This window comes from Phacochoerus africanus, chromosome 7, assembly GCF_016906955.1.
Source record: "Phacochoerus africanus isolate WHEZ1 chromosome 7, ROS_Pafr_v1, whole genome shotgun sequence".
NCBI classification, from domain to species: domain Eukaryota; kingdom Metazoa; phylum Chordata; class Mammalia; order Artiodactyla; family Suidae; genus Phacochoerus; species Phacochoerus africanus.
Window position 1 is genome coordinate 49,806,350 of NC_062550.1, and position 15,716 is coordinate 49,822,065.

A 15,716-nucleotide genomic window follows, 5' to 3' on the forward strand; every position below is an offset into this window, starting at 1 on the left:
AAAAAACTTTTATATTCTCCAAATTTCTATGGCAAATACGTATCAGTTTTATCATCACATATACAAAATACTATTTTAAAATAATGTGTTATAATAATTCTTATTTTAAAAAAAATTAACTCTTACCCTTAAGGTTACTACTCGTGCTTTGGGGTTTCGAATAGATGGTCCTGCTGAAACATAATCAGCTGTATCAATTTCAATTGGAAAGTGCTTCTCGCATTTCTCATCACTGTCTAAGGCAGCTGGCCACTCAGTACAAAAATCTGAGAATTAGAAAAAATTATCTCAATTATAGTTTTGTAAGTAAATCCTCATTGAAATGTATGCTACCAGAGAAAATCAAATTACTGAGGGGGATCGCCTCTCAGGATCCGTGAAATCAAAGAACAGATTCTCTTCTGCACTTTATATATGTACCATCATCCCACATGCATCCCTTTTCTCCCTGGGTGAATCCTAATTCAGGAGCTTAATTAAAGGAATGATCTGGATAACTCAAGTTTGGCGGGGAGCAGTATGTTCAGTTAAAAGGGAGCCATGACTTGATGGAAGCTTGTCATAGCTCTGTACATACCTGCTATGAGATGTTTAATTCCTCCCCAACTAAAAGCGAACAGTTTGTGGTGCCCAGACAGAACTGTTTTCAGAAAGGCAAAAGATAATATAAATTCGCACTGTAATGAAGGTTACTAAAAACCAGCTGAAGAGAAGTGAAATAGGCTCTGAAAAAGCTCTAAGAGAGAACTCAGTTGTGGTCAACATTCTTTCAGAAAGGGCATCTAACTGAAATAAGTACAAAAGTCTTGGTTACTGTTAAATGGATCCTTACAGTACTAACTCATGTGTCTTTGACATGACTTCTAAGCCACTGGGGCTGGAGTGAAAGGGGAAAAAACCAGTCTTCACATTGAGGCAAGACAGCTTAGAGAGGAGGTGGGTCTGGGTCTGAGGCCAAGGCTACAACAGAGTTCTAAGCACTGAGAACACTGCTCAAAGCACAGACGTGTAAACTCAGGTCTCAACTAGAAGAAAAAATCCTGAAAGGCAAAACAACAGCTCCCAGCCTCATGCAGCCATCAGCACTGAGGGACTCTACAGGTGGGCAGCTGATTTTATTTTGCCCTATTCCTCTCAAGTCACTTCAGGAGAGGGCTCTCAGCTCTCAGGGTGACAACTTCTGGCATTATCAGGTTCCCCACACTTCCTAAACAGCCTCATTCTAAGAAGAGCTAAAAGTAACTGGTTTCTTAGGTCAAAGATGTTAGACCTCATGGATCCGTGTTTTCTCCAATAATATTTTCCCTGAACTAACAACTTTCTTATAGTAGGTACTATATTTAGCTCCCATTTAGGCTTTATTATCAGTCAGCAAAATGTCACTCCGGCTTACAGAGACTTTCCACGATCGGGGACTAAATATATGTTAGCAAATTAAGTATAGCTCACACCATTCCTTAAACACTGTATTTAAGAGATCAATACTCAGATTCTGTGAAGGGAAAGAAACATCTCTACCATTAAGAACATTCTGACATTTAAGTAAAATGAACAGAGCAAAATTACTGAGGTTAAATTTCATTCCCATTATGGACTAATTCCAGTATCCTGCACTGTAAGATGCAACACTGCCAGGCACTTTATAGGGCAGACTAGTTTGGGGAATTTTATGAAGTTACAGGGTTTATACTGACTTTTTTTAACTGTGGATAAGTCATTTCAATCGCTAGATGATAATTACAGCTTTTAAATTAAATTACTCGATTATATGTTTTTGTTTTTTTTTAAAAAAACCAGCCAACTGGAAAGTACATAATAGACCCCTATTAGCCTTATTCATCTGATAGGCAGAGCAAGAGACTAGACTTCGGAAGACCTTGGTTTTTACTTAACTCTGCCACTGATTATTAAAGTTTTGGTAAATTACCTAACTTTTCTGTGCTTCAGATTTTCCATTTGCAAGTTAGATATAAAATCTGAACTGACCTACTTTGAAAGAAAACTGAGAGGAAATATCTGAAAAGCCTTTGAGTTATTTGGAAGATACAATCCAAATCTAAAAGTGGCAAAATTAAGGAAAGATTAAAAAAAAACATTCACCTAAAAGCTATAAAATACAATGCCACTCTTCTGAATGTGCTGTATGAAAACCTTTCATTTAAAAATTATGAAGTATTTTATAGCCATCTCATTACAATGACCAGTTTCTAAGTAATAATCCACATTAAAAATATGTTTAAAAAGGAAAAAATGGAATTTAACAGTGTAATGCATTTGTTAACTGGCTTTACACAGGATCAAAAAATGAAATGATTTGTGTTAAATGGGGCACAGATTTGCAACAGTGATCCATGTCAGTCCAGTATCAGGCACCAATATATAAAAACATACAATCCACAGGGACAGAATTGCATCCTAATGTCCCCAAACAGAACACATAAGTGAATGAAAAAAGTTTTCCTTATCTCTTTTCAAGAGTAAGGTGATTATTCCCACTTCGTAGCTTTCTTTTTAAGACTTCTTTATTTTCTTCCTTTTATTTTTCAATGGAAGGCCCTCCAAGAATTTCAAATTTTATCACATCATGTTCACTAACTTATTTCTCCTTTCAGCACAATCAAGTTACCCGTGAAGTTTCCAGGTTTCATTTTCTTTCCTGAAAAGCCTTAACAAGTATCCTCAGCACGTACAAATCACCTTTATTATTATTATTATTTTTCCTTTTTACAGCCACACCTGTGGCAAAAGGAAGTTTCCAGGCTAGGGGTTGAATCAGAGCTGCAGCTGCCGGCCTACGCCACAGCCATAGCAATGCCCGATCCAAGCCTCATCTGTGACCTAGGCTTGAGGCAACGCCAGATCCTCAAGCCACAGATTGAGGTCAGGGACTGAACCCCTATCCTCATGGACACTGTGTCAGCCACAATGGGAACTCCACATCACCTTTAAATCAGCATAAACTTAAGATTTCATTCAAAGGTACCACCCTTGCATTAAACTACACAATTGATAAGTAATAGCTACAAACCTAAAACAACTCAAATTTGCTTATCTATTTATAGTCCAATACAAATTAGAACCAAAACTGAATTGGAATATTGTATTTATTATGAAAACACATAGAACTGTGAATAAAAAATGTGTATGTGGGAAGAAGATGGTAGTACACATGAGTGAATTCTATATTTACATCTAGGAATCAATAGATATTGTTGAAATTTAATAAGTCTAGAACTATAGGTATAATCATATCCAGAGATTACTTCCATTATATACATATATATATCAAACTAGTTAACTTACAGTCTATATACTATGTATAGAGAATATATAAAACACACACACACAAACATAAATAAGACACAAAAAATGATTGAGAACACTTCTGGAATAAGGGCCAGGGAGGGAAAGGAGAAGCAAGAGACTACTGGTTTTCATCACAAGCCTTTGTACTATTTAATTTTACCATGTGTATATCTCACTTCTATTTCTTTAAAATTTTGAAAATTTCTTCAAGACCCTTCTCTGCAAAGTATCCCACTACTTGCTCTACTGCTTATTCAGCTACTCAGCATCCTTGTACACTATCTTCAGTTTGGATCAAATGATTTGTCAACTCTGCAGTATTTTCTTTAGGCTTTTTATGTACATGCCTTCTATAATTCAACAATAAATCCCTAACCTACATGAGCAAGGATTATACTTTCTGATTCTATTTATTACTCATAGCCCTTTGTAGAGTGGTCTGCAAAAAAAAAAAAAAAAAACAAAAACAAAAACTGAAGATGTGACAACTAACAATTCACTGAACACAATTTAAAAATCCTCTTAAAAAAGTAGAAACCAACAATCACTCAGAATATAAGGCTATATATAGTATATTAGGAAACGAGATTATCTTGGCCCCCCCCCCGAACTTTACTGACATAACAGATATAGAACGTTGTGTAAGTTTAAGGTATACAATGTGTTAATTTGATACATGTAATCACTGCAAGATAATCATTATTATCAGCTAATACCTATGTCACATCACGTATTTACCATCTCTTTTTTGAGGTGGTTAACACTTAAGATCGACTCTCAGCAACTTTTAGTTATATAATACAGTATCATTAACTATAATCACCATGCTATACACTGAATCCCAGAACTTATTTAGCAGAGAACTGCAAATTTCTATTCTTTGAACATCTCTTTTCCTTCTACCCCTCAGTCCCTGGTAACTACTACTCTACTCTGTTTCTATGACCTCAGATATTTTAGATTTCAAATACAAGTGATATCATTTAGTATTTGTCATGCTAACACACTCCATTGAGCATAATGCCCTCAAGGTCCATCTATATTGTCACAAATGCCAAGTCCTTCTTTCTCATGACGGAATAATACTCCATTGTGTATGTGTATGTGTGTACACACATATATATATGTACACACACATGCCACATCATTCTATCCATTCATCCACTGACCAACACTTAGGTTGTTTCCATACTTGCCTATTGTAAATAATCCTACAGTGAAACATGGGGGTTCAGACAGCTCTTCAATACTCTACCCTCATTTCCTCTGGATACATACCAAGAAGTGGGATTGCTGGATTAGATGGTAGCTCTAGTTTTAATTTTTTGAGGAACCTCCACACTGTTTTCCACAGTGGCTAAACCAATTTCATTCCCACCAAAAGTATACAAGGGTTCCCTTTTCTCCACATCCTCTTCAACAGTTTTATCTTTTATCTTCCTGATGACAGTCATTCTAACAGGTACAAGATGCTATCTCACTGTGGTTTTGATTATTTCCCTGATGATTAATGATGTTGAACATCTTTTTGTGTATTTATTGGCCACTTGTACGTCTTCTTTGCAAAAGTGTCTATCAGGTCTGCTCCCCCCCCCCCCTTTTTTTTTGTCTTTTTGAGGGCCACACTTGTGGCATATGGAGGTTCCCAGGCTAGGGGTCTAATTGGAGCTGTTGCTGCTGGCCTACACCACAGCCACAGCAATGCTGGATTCGAGCCGCATCTGTGACCTACACCACAGCTCACGGCAATGCCGGAACCTTGACCCAAGGAGTGAGGCCAGGGATCAAACCCTCAACCTCATGGTTCCTAGTCGGATTCGTTTCCACCATGCCACAATGGGAACTCCAGTTCTCCCCATTTTAAAATAAGGGTTCTTTTTGCTATTGAGTGTATGAGTTTTTATATACTTTGGATATTAACTCCTTAACAGATAGATGAGTTATTGGCAAATATTTTCTGCCATTCCACAGATTTTTTTTCATTTTGCTGATGGTTTTCCTTTGCTGTGCAGAAGCTTTTGTTTGACGTAGTCCCACTTGTTTACTTTTGCTTTGCCTTTGCTTTTAGAGTCAAATTCCAGCAAATCATTGCCAAACCAATGTCAAGGAGCTCACACCCAATGTTTTCTTCTAGGAATTTTATGGTTTCAGATCTTATGTTCAAGTTTTTAATTCATGTTATGTTGATTTTTGTGTATAGTATAAACATGTGGTCCAGTTTCACTCTTTTACATATGGCTATTCAGTTTTACCAATACTATTTATTAAAAGAACTATCCTTTCCCGATTAAATATTTTTGGCTCTTTTGTCAAAAATTAATTGAACAAATATGTATGGGTTTATTTCAGAGCTCTCTATTTTTATGGCAATACTGTTTTGATTACTACAATAGCTTTATAACATAGTTTGAAATCAGCATGTGTAATGCTTCCAGCTTTGTTCTTCTTTCTCAAGACTGCTTTGGCTATTTGAGGTCTTTTGTGGCTCCATACAAGTTTTAGGAATTTGTTCCATTTCTGTGAAAAACACCACTAGAATTTTGACAGGGATTGCACTGAACCTGTAGATTGCTTTGGGTTTTATAGGTATTTTAACAATATCAATTCTTCCAATCCAAGAGCGTGGAATGTCTTGCAATTTCTTTGAATCTTTTTCAATTTCTTTCATCAATATTATACAGTTATCAGTGTACAGATCTTTCATACCCTTGGTTAAATGTATTCCTAAGTACTTTACTCTTATTTTATCAAGTTTACATATTATATTTTTATTTATATTCTTCCAGTTTTATTGAGAAAAGTGACATGCAGCACTGTTTAAGTTTAGGGTGTACAGCATAATGATTTGACTTACACAAATCATGAAATAATTATCACAATAAATTTACTGAATATCTACCATCTTGCATAGATAACAAAGTTAAAGAAATAGAGAAACTCTCCTCGTGATGAGAACTCATAGGATATACTCTTTCATATATGAAACTGATTTTTTTTTTTTTTTTGCTTTTTAGGGCAGTACCTGCAGCATATGGAGGGTCCCATGCTAAGGGTCAAATTGGAGATACAGCTGCCAGCCTACACCACAGCCACAACAATGCAGGAGCTGATCTACACCACAGACCATGGCAACGTCGGATCCTTAACCCACTGAGTGAGGCCAGGGATTGAACCCATAACCTCATGGTTACTAGTTGGATTTGTTTCCACTGTGCGACAACGGAAACTCCTGAAACTGATTTTTGTATACTGACATTGTATCCTGCAACTTTACTGAATTTGTGCAGGAATTTCAGTTTTTTTGGTGGAATCCTTAGGATTCTCTATGTATAAGATAATGTCATCAGCAGGTAAAGATATTTTTACTTTTAAAATGTGAATGCCTTTTCTTTTTCTTGCCTAAATGCTCTGGCTAGGACTTCTAGTACTATGCTGAATAAAAGTGGTGAGAGTGGGCATCTCTGTCTTGTCTTGATCTTAGACAAAAAGCTTTTAGCTTTTCATTGTTGAATATATTAGTTCTGGCCTTTTCACATGTGGCTTTTATCACAGTGAAGTTTGTTCCCTCTATATTCACTGTGTTGAGAATTTTCTTATGAAAGGATGCTGAATTTTGTCAAATGCTTTTTCTGCATCTACTGGGATGATCATATGATTTTTACCCTTCACTTTGTTAATGTGGTGTATCATGTTGATTTATTTGCAGGTGTTACACCACCCTGCATCCCTTCTTGATCATGATGTATGATCCTTTTAATGTACTGTTGAATTTGTTTGCTAATATTTTGTTGAGGATTTCTGCACCTATGCTCATCAAGGATATTGGCCTGTAATTTGTCCTTGTCTAGTTTTGGTATCAAGGTAATGCTAGGTTTGTAAAATGAGTTTGGGTATTCCCTCCACTTATATTTCTTAGAAAAGTTTGAGAAAAATTGGTATTAACTTTTAAATGTTTAGTAGAATGCACCAGTAGAGAGCCACCTGGTCCTAGACTTTTCTTAGTGTAAGGTTTTTGATCAATGATTCAATCTCCTTACTAGAAACTAGCCCATTCAGATTTTCTATTTCTTTATGATGCAGTCTTAACACATTCTATGTTTCTAGGAATGTATCCATTTCTTCTAAGTTGTCCAATTCGAGCGCATAAAACTGCTCACAGCAGGGAGTTCCCATGGTGGTGCAGCGAACCCAACTAGTATCCATGAGGATGCGGGATCCATCCGTGGCCCTGCTCAGTGGATTAAGGATGCAGTATTACCATGAGCTGTGGTATAGGTCGCAAATGTGGCTTGGACCTGGTGTTGCTGTAGCTGTGGTGTAGGCTGGCAGCTGGGAATTTCCATATGCCACAGGTGCAGCCCTAAAAAGCAAAAAAAAAAATCTGTTCACAGCAGTCTCTTAGATTCTTTGCATTTCTGTGGTATTACAATTTTGAGGCTTCCAACTTTCTTCTTGTAATATATTTCCAGTTTCATATCACTGTGGTTGGGAAAAATGTTTGATATGATTTCAGTCTTCTTAAATTTATTAAGACTTACTTTGTGGCCTGTGGTATCTATCCTGAAAAAGTTCCATGTGTGCTTGAGAAGAATGTGCCTTCTACAGCTGCTAGATGGAATGCTGTGTAACAGTTAAACTCATGTGGTCTAACATGTAGTTTAAATCCAATGCTTACTTACTGATTTTCTGTCTGGATGATCTACCCATTGTTGAAAGTGGAGTAGTGAAGTCCCCTACTACTAAAGTACTACTCTCTATTTCTTCCTTCAGTTCTGTAAGTACATGCTGTATATATTTAAGTGCTCCTATTTTGAGTATACAAATATTTATGAACATTATATCCTCTTGATAAACTGACCCCCTTATCAACAGAAATGAGATTCCTGTGAAATTAATTAAGTTCACATTACAAAACAAACACATACCTTTAAGAGCTCCACAGTGCCTTTTAATTGCTACAGGGGTCAAATGCAGAAAATTGGGGATCTAAAATAGAGAATGTTAAAGGATAAATTGGCTTAGTCTTAAAAACATGAAAAACACCCCAATTTTCTCATAAAAATCATAAACCTCACAACCTTGTAATAAACAAAATCTGATAGTTTTTTTTTTACATTATTGATTCCATGTCACAGGTATTGTAAATCCAAGGAATGAATTCCCTGAAATACATTCAGTACCAAGTATTTTATGACACAATGATGGTGGGGGAAAAAAAACAATATTTTTATAGTATTATTTCTATCACAAATCTACAGGTGTATATATTCCCTTATAAAACTGAAAGCACTGAAGGACACAGATCATTGTTTAACAATTTTAATTCCTCTGGAATCCATACCACTGTGATATGTTTTCTACTTTGCACTTAACAGACATTTTATGAAATGAATGGATGAATTAATGAAGCTAGCAAATTGTTAACTGAACAGTCCAATAAGTTGGGAATATCTTTATGATACATTGAGAGACTAATCCATGTACAGGGCAAATGGAAATTTAGGTATGGTGATATGGAAAGAAAATATGAACAAACAGAAAGTTACTCTAAACTTTATGTCTGGGATCTTAAGTGCTGATAAGAAATTGGCTATTTTAATCAAGAGAAAACAGGCACCGAATATTGGCATTACGGAGTGGGTGATTTCATTTTCTATATACTTTTATTTTTGAAACACAACTCAAAATCATAAAAGCATAATAATAGCTAATGCTTACATAGCATTTATATTGGTACTGTTGCATGAATTCTGTATTACCTCAGTTTATAAGCTTATTCAATGGCACTTAGCAGGAACAGACCATATCACTGGACTAAGCACACAGGTGATTCTTAAAAGGGAGAGCATGCATTAAATGTTCAGATTTTTAGGTTTATTAAAAATTCCGCAACCATCTTTGCAAATATACCGCTACTCTTGCTCACTGAGTGAAATTGTTCAAACACTGCTTTCATTTGAAGAAAAGATAAGTTTTGTAGGTGTTTGTTTTCTTGTCTCTTGAAATGTTCCCATTTCCAAATTTCATCACCCCCTCGCCATGTTACCATCTCATTTTTTACCACCAACTTTTAGCAAACTTTTGTTTTTCACGAGACTCTCATTTAGTAGAAAATACAATTTCTTGATGATAATTCCACATCTAAGACATGCATTCCTAGAGTATGCTTATTTGTATTTTCTTTTTTTTCTGTTTAAATTTTAAAGGAAATGTTTATTTCCTCAGCACACTCTTATCAAAGCCAAACAGAATTAGTAGGTATGAGCCTCTTGCAGGGGAAGGTCAGTATCATCCCTTTGACCAACCTGGACTGAGCTCCTGGGGGTCAGAGCTTCAGCTGTTCATGCTAATATCCAGTTCCATTTATGAAGCACTCAGTAGGTGTTTAATGTATGTCCTACCAATGAATGAACCAAACTCTCCTTGGTTTCCTCTGTGCCTCTGTTCTCACCATGGTCTACCTACCCAAAGTAAGGGCCTGAAGGGTCCTCAGAAGTCATCTTGTCCAACTGCCTTGTGTTTATTTGTATTTTCTTTAGGTCTACTGTTTGTAAGTCATTATAGATGCTACCAACTAAAGCATTTAACATGAACTATTTTGCCTCAAGAAATAAAGAGATTTAAGGACTATAATATTAATATTAATAATCTTCTGAAAAGGTTTTAAATCTCTCTCTTAAAAGCAGAACTTTCACCAAAACATATACACATAAATAAAGAAATAAAAAAAGTAGACCTCCCCCCATTTCTCAATCTCAAATTAGGTTATTTCAGTTTTTTAGTTCTACTTAAAAGATACAATATAGAAAGGATACAGTCAAAAAGAAGAAGCAATAGGACCACTAAATTATTCTTAAATGCCTAGGATTCTTTGACTGTTCTTTACTATAGATAAGCAAAATATAACATTCATTATTACCTGGGGGCAAAATGTGAATTAAAACACAGTAAGCTGCTACATACTGAACCCTGAAGTGTGATGGAGAAGGTCGGTGTCAGGAGTTCAGCATTTATTTAGATATAAGTTTTAGTCGATGAACCAGCAATGTAACTTACCTTTAAAAGCTCAAGATTTCCCTCCTTAGCCATAGGCACCCATCTTTTTACTGGATAACCCATTCGGACAGGAAGAGGTACCGCTGAAGGTTTAAACGGTGCTGCAACTGGGTAAACACTAGGCCAGTCTTGGTCAACAGCCATTTTCTCTGTCCTAGGAGGTAGTGCCTGAGGAATATAAAATAGTTTAATATTTTAAATATAAACATGTTATTTAATTATTTTATGGCCACACTCACGGCATGTGAAAGTTACTGGGCCAGGGACTGAATCCAAGCTGCAGCTGAGACCTACACCACAGCTGCAGCAATGCTTTAAAACCCACCACACGAAACCAGGGATCAAACATGCCTCCTAGGTTCAGAGATTAGCTGCATGAGAACTTAGTCAATCACATTAACACATTTATTTTTAAAACTGTACTGGACAGACGGGGATGGCCAGCATTCCCTTTACATCCGGAAGGAGGGTCTGAAGAGGTAAAATTCTGCAACGCCCATTTAAATACAGTACAGTATTTATCTTGGAAGCAGCTAATAATCTTGTGAAAATGACTACTCTAGACAATTACAATTGGTGTCATTTAACTTCCAACTAACATGCCTTTGTTCTGACTCCATGCTCACCAAGAGACCTCAGAATTTGGCTTCCTTCAGAGAGAAGTCCACAGGCTGAGACCAAATCTGTTAGATTAGTGCCCATATCCCAGGCTGCAGGACTGTTCAAGGCATCATCAAAAATAATTCTATATCCTGGTTTATATGCCTATTTCCTGAGAGTATGTGAGTGAGTCGCCTCTCAAAGATGATCCATTCTCAGGGAAGTGACAAAAACCAATCAGAGGTGTAGGGGTCATCAAGTTGATCAATATCCCCCGTGAAGCCTTCTGGGATAGCACCCTTCGGCCTCATGATGAAGACCTGCCTCACTTTAGAATTCCAGAAACCAGTAAGATAGTATACACTAGAGGACTTTAACCGCTTACCTTTCTTCTCAGTGCCCTTTCAGGTTTGGACGTTCTTTCTGTTGTACCTAAAAGACAATACAATAGTTACAGAGGATTTTATAATACAGAGTTGTTTAACACTGTTCATGATCCCACAATTCTCACATAATTTCAAGTATTTAGTAATATAAAAATAAAACAGTAATCCATTTTCTGTAGGTTCACGAACTAAATCATTTTAATGAAAATGAAAAGTCAGAAATAGTTAAGAAAAATCAAGGGTTACTTGAATATAAAATATATTGGGATTGATGATAGAGTGAACTTATCATCTAAAGAAATGTTTTCAATAACTTTTAAGGTTTATTGTCAAGTAAACTCACTTTCCCAAGTTAAAATATGTAGTTAGAAATTAAGTATTTTGCATCTTTAGTGAAAACTGGCTTGAAATGTTCTAATATATACTTGTTCATATTAGGAATTACTCTATTCTTTACACACACACATACAAAACAACTTTCAGTTTTCCTTCTCTATTGTATATGAGAACTGCCAACGATACAACACCAATAATAACAAAAAATCATAGCTATTCCTAATAAACCACATAACTGTACAAGATATCCACAGAACTGTAGATACTCACAGTATCTACTGTTGAAAATATTAAATTATGCCTCTCTACATTAATGTTTTGTTATATTAAAATAATAATAACCTGCATTTATTCAGCATTTTCACATGCCCAGACACTGGGATAAATGCCTTTCATTATTTTTTCACTTAATCTTATTCTTCACAGTAAGTACCATTTTTACCCTTATTTAGAGGCCATTTAGCCAAGAAGACTAAAGACCACGGAATTAGGGTGATAAAATACTTCACACTCTGATTCACTATCTCTAGCTTTATTTCCCTTCACAAGGCCCTGTAACCACACTGAATTTCTAGCAGCAGACCCCTGAGTCTTTCTCTGAATTTAATGTTCTCTCTGCTTGGGATGTGACTCCCTTTCATCTGTCTGGCTTCTGTCCCCTACTCTCTCTCCATCTCATTTCTTCATGTGACAAACTCTTATTCATCCCTCAGTAGTAATTCACTGATTCATTCAAAAGTTGAGTGATATTGTGTACCAGCAGCTCGGAAGGCAGTAATGAACAACAGCAACATAGTGCCTGCTCTCACTGAATGGAATATGTCAAATAAACCAACCATTGAGCAAATGATTTCAATAAACAGTAATAAATATTAATGGAAACATATAACAGGGGACCCAACCAAGTCACTTAGTTGGGGAAAATATTCCTGAAGAAGTGGACTTTCAGCTAAAACCTTAAAGATGAGCAGGAGGTAGCCATGGGAACAGGCAAGTGAGATAAAGTGTTCTAGAGAGAGACAGAGAAGATGGAAAGTCAAAGTAAACAAGTTCAATAAGATGAAACGTAAGAGTAGGGCATAGAGAGCACTAAGAAAAGAGGTCAGGGATATTTAACAGACATCTCAACTATAACACATCACAGGCAGGGCTCTTGATTTCCTTCTTCTGGTCTTTCCAGGCATCACCATTCATCCAATTACTTAGGACAAAAATCCACCACACTTCCTTGGGCCTCTTCCTCAAGCTCTATATCAAATCCATCAGTAAGTCCTGTTAGTGCTACTTTCATGATGTATCTCAAATCCAACCACACCGGCTTCTCCACTATTACTTCAATCCAGATCACTGTCATCTCATTTGGAGTACTACAACCGCTTCCAACTTCTAGCTGCCAATATCAGCCCTAGTTCTCCACATAGCAGCCAATGATCTTTTAAAAATATAAATTGGGAGTTCCCATTGTGGCGCACTAGAAACAAATCCAACTAGTATCCATGAGGATGCAGGTTTGATCCGTGGCTTCTATCAGTGGGTTGGGGATCCGGCATTGCCGTAGGCTGCAGATGCAGCTTGGATCCCCAGTTGCTGTGGCTGTGGTGTAAGCCAGCAGCTGTGGCTCCAATCTGACCCCTAGCCTGGGGACTTCCATATGCTGCAGGTGTGTGTGCCCCCTCCCCCCAAAGCTAAATAAGTAAACAAATTAACATGATATCACTTCCTGTTCAAAGCCTCCCAATGTGATCCCAAACTTAAAATAAAATCCAAGCCAAATGCCTTTAAGTCTTTACCAGATAAGGTCATTACTTAATCTGATGTCTTATTTTTCCACTCACTTAGCTCTGACCAGCTGGCCTTCTTTCTGTTCCTCGGTCACACCCCTAAGCTTGTTCTCACTTTTGGGCTTTTGTACTTGAGGTTCCCTATGCTAATAATGCTATTGCAGCAGATCTGCTCAAATGTCAATCCCCCAGGGAGTTACTTTCTGACTATTTTATCTCACCCTATGCCACTACTTGCCCAATCCATCATTCTCAATACTCTGTTTTTCTTCATAGCACTAATTACTACCTCACACTGTACTGACATTGTTTACCTGTTTATAATCTGACTTGTCCCCAAAGAATGTAAACTTCCTGAGATGAAGTGCCATACTGTATCCCAGTATCCAGAACACAGTAGGAGATTAATTATTTGCAGAATGAATAAAAGAATGAAAAATTAAAAAGTGTTAAGACCATGAAGAGCCACCATGATGAATTACGGAATTTATCACTTATCTTCAAGCATATAAAACCATTTGTAGATTTTGAACACGGAGGTGACAAGTTTGCTTTTTGCACATTTCACTCTGGCTGTTCTGAGAATTCAATGCAGGAGAGTTAGAGCAGAAATAGAGACCAGCAAAGAAACTACTGTAGAAGTTAGAAGGTGGCTAAACTGGACAGTTAGTAGTATGAAGATCAGAAATATTATAGAAAGTAGCACGGATAGGGCCTGGTGAATGTCTGGAGGCTCGCCCTGTACTGAGCTTTTACCGATTCTTGTGGGGCTCCTCCTTGGTGCCCTCCCCCCCACCCCATCAGTATATTCACTTCTATAACAGTACATCACACTGCATAGTACTTATAGTCGACATACAACTAGAGCTTTCCATTAGATTCCTCCAAGGCAAGAACGGTATCAGGGAATCCCTAAAGTTTATTTTAAATGCAGGTCGCCTCAATAACGTCTACTGAATGAAGGTCACCCAATCTGGTGGCATGGCTACATGGAATTCAGACCAGAATTTTTTCTAGGACACCTGTACGCTTCTCTTAATTTTCAGAAAAATCCGTGATTCAAACCTGCCTACCAACATTACCGAAAACCAGAGACCGGTACCGGGTGGCCCTGGGCAGGAGCACCAGAAAGCGCAGGAGGGAATGAGCAAGCTCGCGGCGCTCGGGAGGCCCCTGCCACAGACACCGGCTGCTAGGAACCAGGAGACGCTCCGTGCACAGGGCGGACCCACTTCAGAGACTTTACTACCAGGGGGACTGAGGCTGGCAGAGGACGCACCGGCTTCCCCGGGGACGGCGGGTGCTCAGCCATCGCGGCAGCCACCATAGGACCGTATTCCGCCCTCCCACCGCCGGCAAAGCCCAGAGGCCACGGGGAAGACACTCACGCAGGGCTGGTCTCGGAGAGCGTGTTGCCGGAGACATAGCCGTAGAAAAGGCACGAAAAGTACCGGCCCGTGGCTTCAGGGTCAGCCATGCAGGGAGCGAGGTGGCCGCCATGTCTGCGCAGACGGCAAGCGGCAGGGGACAAGCGCGCTGCGAATCCACGGGCGGGACTGAGGCCCTACTGCGCAGGCTCACGTGTCTTGCTCGGCCCCCCGGGAGCAAGAAACAGGAATCACGTGGGTCCGCGATATCACAGCCGTGGGAGCAGCAGTTAGTTACACAAGAAACTGCCCTTAAATAGAAAAAAGCAGTAGTAAGAAAACGAAAAGGTGAAAAATAGAAGTAGGGGTTCTCGCTGTGGCGCAAAAGGCTCAGCGGCATCTTGGGAGCGCTGGGACGCAAATTCGATCTCCTGCGGGGACAGTGGGTTAAGGATTCTGCGTTGCCTCAGCTGCAGCTTAAGCCGCCTTGCGGCTTGGATCTGATCCCTGCTAGGGAACTCCATATGCCAGGAGGCGGCCAAAAAAGGAAAAAAAAAAAGAAAGAAAAAAAAAAACAGGGAAGCTATCAGTCCAAAGACAATTGTAAATAAGGAGCATAAGGGATGGCTGAAATGTGGCGTATACAGGTCAGATGAGGGCGAACCTCAGATGGCCCAGAAATCAGTTCTAAGGCCCTGCTACTTTGCAGTTGCTACTTTTCTGCACTTTCTTGAGTGGAAGGAAGTCTTCAGCTAGTGCAAGTGATATGCCTTGAGAAGAAAGGCAGTATCCGATAATAATTAAAAGGATGACCTCTTGAGCCAGACTAGCACTTGAGTTGAAAACTTGACTTCACCATCTTTTGAATGTGTCGTCCTAATCAA

At 38.3% G+C, this 15,716-nt stretch overlaps 1 protein-coding gene across 1 annotated transcript in view; it reads right to left on the minus strand.

The window, feature by feature from the left end:
* MRPS35 (mitochondrial ribosomal protein S35) overlaps positions 1-15,029 on the minus strand; it is a 50,258-nt gene extending 35,229 nt beyond the window's left edge. The window contains exons 1-5 of the mRNA XM_047787321.1: positions 14,854-15,029; positions 11,348-11,394; positions 10,363-10,530; positions 8,232-8,292; positions 127-266 (exon numbers count right to left, since the gene is read on the minus strand). Coding sequence (XP_047643277.1) covers positions 127-266; positions 8,232-8,292; positions 10,363-10,530; positions 11,348-11,394; positions 14,854-14,965 — 528 coding nt within the window. The 5' untranslated portion in view covers positions 14,966-15,029. The remainder of the gene's footprint in view (positions 1-126; positions 267-8,231; positions 8,293-10,362; positions 10,531-11,347; positions 11,395-14,853) is intronic.
* Positions 15,030-15,716: the final 687 nt, after the last annotated feature.